This window comes from Varroa destructor, unplaced genomic scaffold, assembly GCF_002443255.2.
Source record: "Varroa destructor unplaced genomic scaffold, Vdes_3.0 BEIS01000002.1, whole genome shotgun sequence".
Lineage (NCBI taxonomy): Eukaryota > Metazoa > Arthropoda > Arachnida > Mesostigmata > Varroidae > Varroa > Varroa destructor.
Genome location: NW_019211455.1, coordinates 29,840,829 through 29,846,343, shown reverse-complemented (window position 1 = coordinate 29,846,343; position 5,515 = coordinate 29,840,829). Strand labels below are relative to the sequence as shown.

General features: G+C 39.9%; 2 protein-coding genes across 4 annotated transcripts in view; both read left to right on the top strand.

The window, feature by feature from the left end:
* The window catches only part of LOC111245912 (co-chaperone protein HGH1 homolog), a 3,080-nt gene extending 605 nt beyond the window's left edge, over positions 1-2,475 (top strand). For both annotated transcript variants that reach the window (XM_022794910.2, XM_022794907.2), the window contains exons 2-3: positions 431-1,433; positions 2,205-2,475. In XM_022794910.2, the coding sequence (XP_022650645.1) occupies positions 468-1,433; positions 2,205-2,369 (1,131 nt within the window). In that variant the 5' untranslated portion in view covers positions 431-467 and the 3' untranslated portion in view covers positions 2,370-2,475. The remainder of the gene's footprint in view (positions 1-430; positions 1,434-2,204) is intronic.
* The window catches only part of LOC111245911 (inactive phospholipase C-like protein 1), a 133,745-nt gene that overhangs the window by 20,551 nt on the left and 107,679 nt on the right, over positions 1-5,515 (top strand). The gene's annotated exons all lie outside the window — the stretch shown is intronic.

Here is a 5,515-nt window from a genome sequence, read left to right as displayed (position 1 = left end):
TTAAATGACGTAACTATGCACGGACGACGCGACGAATACATGACTATTAAATTGTAACAATAAGATGAAAATACAAAGGTGCCAAGTAGTTCCCCGCAGTTTGAATAGAATAGGGATATTCTCTGCTGCTTTTTTGATGAGTTGTAGCATTTATGCTGTATAATTAGAAATTAAATAATTCTTAAAGGTTGATCGACGCTCAGTGAAAATATACGTGTATCGTTCTTACTAAAATAATGAGTGTAATGTAGATTGTACTTATTATTTTGATAATTATAATAAAAATGACTGCGACTATGAACACGGCAGTAATGCAGTCAAGTACTATTAAAATATGAATCCGGGCCTAATTGGCAGAGATTTTTGTCATTTCTAAAGTGATGCCGAGTTAGCTGATTAATAATTATAGCTCATATTGTCTTATTTGCAGAGCAATTACGTTAGCTATTGTTGAAGACTCAAACAAAATGAGCGGTTCCGATCAACTTGAGGAGTTGATCAAATTTTTACATCCTGAAGCACCAGCGCTTTCCAAAGGCCCAGCTGTAATTTATTTGTTAGGTATGACGGCAACTGAGGATGGTCTTGCCGTATTTCGGCGGAAACCAGCTTTGATCGATACATTGTGCATTCTCATTGAGAAAGACTCGAGTTCCACGATAATCGGCAAAGCATATGAATGTATTTTAAACCTATCATCTTACGAAGATATGGCTTTGCATATACTAACAAGATGTAAAAATTTTGTTAAAAATAACGTGGTGTCCGATGCCTTGAATATTAATGAGCCAAATGCTATGCGGGCTTGTGCCGTATTAGCAAATCTCACTCAAACGAAGAATAGCGCAGAAAAAACATGGACTTTAATAAAACCTCTCGCCGACAATTTATTGTTTGCCTTTTGTCATAGAACAGCCAATAACAGGGGTTATAGTCCCGCAAGAGTTCCCACAGCAGCTGAAGTTAAAAATGACGCTATGCAGGACCATATTGCCTTTGTGTTTTCCAATTTAACTGCGTTGCATTCTGTACGAAAGTGGTTTATGGATCCCGAAGCACGGCGCCTTGAGAAACTTTTTCCCTTCATAAGCCTATCGACAGCAACACCAACGCGTAGGTTTGGTGCGGTGGGTACAATTCGTAACTGTACGTTCGATACCGAATACCATCAATGGCTATTGAAGGAATTAGATATTCTTCCTCGATTACTGATCCCGCTTATTGGGCCAGAAGTCGAGACTAACCTAGATGAAGAAGATATGGAGCAGCTTCCAATTGATTGTCAATACCTAGGCCCTGATAAAAAAATGGAAGAGAACCCTGAAATTCGAAAAATGCTGATCGAGGCGCTCAACCAATTATGTGCCACAAGTTTGGGAAGAAAATATCTGAAGGAAAATGGAACGTATTTTGTACTCAGGGAATTGCATAAGGTGACTACAGCACTAATTTTTACAGTATAAATCTATCTAATTGTTTCAAACAAACATCTAATTGTTTTTCAAGAAAAGGCTCGTCTTTATGCATTTCCAAGGCTCGGATGATCTATAATGCATTTTTAAAGCTTTTAATGAGGCTAGAAATAACACCGTTATATAATCGAGGTAGAAACAGTAGCGACGTATGTAACAATAAAGTAAATAATAATAATAAGAGGCGCTTTGAGACAGTAAAATGGTATAGAACTTTCTGCAGAGATTCGAAATCTTCAGATATTATTTTTCTTAATAAGATCATACTGCATACCTAATTCTATTTAAATAATAACATATATTATGTAATGCCATGGAATAGGCAATGACAATAAATGAAGTGGCGAATTTTAGTACTCTACGTTATGATCGTTGACTCTGCTCATAACTACATTAACGTCCAGATCTATTTTTAGAAATTAATAATAATTCGATCATTTTTTTATAATAATGGTAAAAATGATAAATTTTTATCACTACACAATTCAATTTTTTTAGAAAAAAACGTCAAGCATAAACAACGTAGCTTCGCTACGTTAGTCAATTACTTGAATTGTCTATTGATATCTGATGTTTTAATAATTGACGGAGAAGCGTGACAAGCAAATATATGAACGAGATCTGGCAGCATTTCGTTATCAGTAGTTTATGAAATTGCAAGATTTTTTTCCAAATGGGACTTTTTGTACAAAAGTATGATAAACCATTCTGTTATTCACACACGCTCTATAGGTGGAGAAGGACCGAGTGGTCGTGGTCGCATGTGAGAACCTTGTCGACATCCTGATTCAGGACGAACCAGAGCAAGATAACTTAAAGGAGATTGATATCCCCGCTGAGCTAGTGCAGAAATTTGAAAAAATGGACGCACAAGCTTTGAAGGATGGTACTGATTAAAGAAAGAATTTATTCAACCTTTATGGAGCTTGTTGGACCTACCTCGTTGGCTATATTTCCACTGTATATAATATGAATAAATATGTTTCTTATACATTAATTACAACGCAGCAGTTGTTATTTGTTGCAGCATTCAATGGTAGGCCAAATTAATTAGAGATTACATCAAATATTGTTACATACAATAAGTCAATTATTATTATTATTGAACTGTATGTAAGCATAATTAATAATGACCTGATACGTATAAGTTGAATTATATATTTGACGTATTACAATACTGTAAGTGATGTTCTTTAGAGTAACAAAAGTACCTGCTCATTTTGTAACCATTTGGCCAGTTTCCTTTATTAAATGTAATAATGTTAATTTGTATCTCTATCAGAATAAATACATCTGCGTGCGACCTTAGCAAAATAGGGCGTCCGGCGTTTTCATCCTTTTATTTGCCTACTGCTATCACACCTACTGAGCGGTTTAAATAGATCTAACAAGGACAAAGCTCTTTCGCTTTGCTCGAGGTATGAAATTTTGTTGATACTCGAATGAGTGGCAGTCTACACTTATTGCAGAAAAACACCTTTCGAGAAAATTATGTGAACTCAGCACGTGCTTTAGTTAGACGAAGAGAAGTAACACAACGGCGAAAATGCAGCATTGACTAGCTCTGTCACGTCTATAAGTGCTATAAAGAAACCGATTGTCTATAGAAAACAAAAAATTACTCCGCAAAGAATCTGAAAAATATCCGTCTCAGACGGCGCAACTCTGAATGAGGATATCCTAGTTTAGCGGTTTACCAACGCAGCTTTATTGATTATAATCGAAACAGACTGGGTCGACAGATGTCTCATATACGGTCAAATCTGGATATAACTGACGTTTAACCATCTCGGCAGCAGCGATGGCTTAATCGAAAGAAAAGGCTTCCCGGCTTTTCCTCCCCGTAAAGACGAAGTTAGCTAAACACGTGCCCCTATGTACTTGTCATATTCTCATCATCAGTGTACGCTCAAAACCAGAAATCCAGGCCTGAGCGAGTCTTGCCGCTTGTCTTTATATAATAGTTCACTCATTTTTTAACCATTTGTTGCCGAATTCACCATCTTCGAAGTCCGTGTCGTAAACATATTGTGCTGCGAAACGTTCAAGCAAATGTCTGCAAACAATGCTGTTAATACAGTTCTGCTGTTCACATCTCCTCAACTAGTTGCGACCCTACGTTCCTATAATACTATCGCCATTCTCTCCTTTGCTCAGGACACTCGTTAGGTATATAGGACATATACCTACTTCTGTTTTCGGCCCACTAGCCAGAAAGCACGGAAAGAAGGAGGCGAAAGCAACTGGGAAAGACGTTCGGCAATCAAAAAGAAGATGGTTGCACAGGATATCTTTATTAATATACCGCTGTCTTCCCTTTCCTACCCTAGGTACTGGCCATTTGTCTGAACGTTCATTCGTTCATCCAGCCGACTTAAAGTGACGACGAAGCAAAGGCCTTGTGCAAAGAAATTTCTAGGCGTAATAATGGTCGGTGCTTTTCCACCGCCCCGGCGGACCGCTGCCACCTCGGACGCTTTGCCCCAAAAACTCCTATCCTCCATTTTCTCTTCGCCCCTTCTTACCCCTAACCAGCTTCTTTAGTAGCATCAATCTTCCAATCAGCGTGACCGTGTTTTTCTCTTGCAACCCATCTCGCTCATCGTACTCGTCTTCGCAACCTTCGTGTGTCTGCTGAAATACCAAGATGCTGGCGACGCTTTCATTCTCGACCACTTTCCCGATCTACCTTCGGGCGTCTTCTTGCGTCTTTTGCAAAGATGGCGTAGGGGCTGGGTGGGTCATCGTTGTTTCCTCGTATAAGGCCCGCCTGGCTGCTGGGCCGGCAGGGCGCCGCTGAGCCTGATTCTACCAACTATGCAGTTTGTCAATCTGCTAGCCGGCCAGCGAAGCGCAGGAAACCGTCCAGCGGGATTGAGCGAGTGCTGAGATCGTTGGCAGAGCCGAGTATTGCTGGTATAGAGGGAGGGAAGGTTTCCTGTTGTATAGTAAGGTCTAATAAGTAAATCGGAGCATACTTGTCGCGGGCCTGTGTTCCGTTAGCAGAATTTCATGAACCGTTGTGGATAGCTTTTGATTGAGTCTTGGCGATGCAAGCATGCTATCGGTGCTACCGCGGCAGTCGAGCTGTTGATTGATGGTACCATAGGCTTTCCGTATCCGTAATCCTCGTGATCTTTTCTACGTTTTCTAAAAGGTGTGACGAATCAAATCGGACCGAGGGCACGACAAAGACCGTACCATTATTCTTCGGACAAAGTTGCTGCTAACAGTGAAAATGAGTTCTCTTTTATTTGTGACGGCCTCTCCTTTTGTTTTAGTTTCATGGCTACCTGTATTCATCAATTGCTCGGTCTTAGGAGAGATTTCTTACCCCAAAGCTTGCGTGGTTTGCTATGAATGTTGATGCACTCCGCTTTTGATGAGGGAGACGGCCATTCGGCAGCGTGACCATGTGGCGTGTCCATGGTCCTTATGAGTCGCAATGTTCCCCACATATTATTGAGATATCAGTGAGTTGTATGAATGAATGCTTGTTGCTTTCAGCAGAAACTCCAGCAGATCTTCGCCAGCATGTGGCGATGTGCTTGCTATTATTGCATTTGTATATATAATTATATGACGTAAATAAGAATATATGCCAGCATATGGCTAAAAATAATATAGACAGAAATTGCTTCAATATTTCGTGAACGCGACTCGTCTTTCACGCACTCTGTGATTATCTACTGTATATAGATAAGGAGCCTTGGACTTACTGTTTATGTGTCCTCGAGCGCTAGCGTAAAGAGCTAAATCAAGTTCGTCGAGCGATGCGTATGGTTGGCTTCTATTTGGACTTTTATGTGACTTATTTATGACGCATGGAGTTAGCTCACTTTAATTGGGGAGGCGAAGTACTGATGAGGAGTGTGTGTTTAAGCTAGTAGAGAGCATGGGGCGACAGCCATTCCGACGTAAAGGCGTTGCTGTGAAAGTTATTTCTGGTTATGAGTGGTATGAGCTATAGTAAGTTCTCGCGTTTTTTTACTGCATAGAAAACATCTTATTTTTAATTCCTTCGATAGTAAGTTATATATATA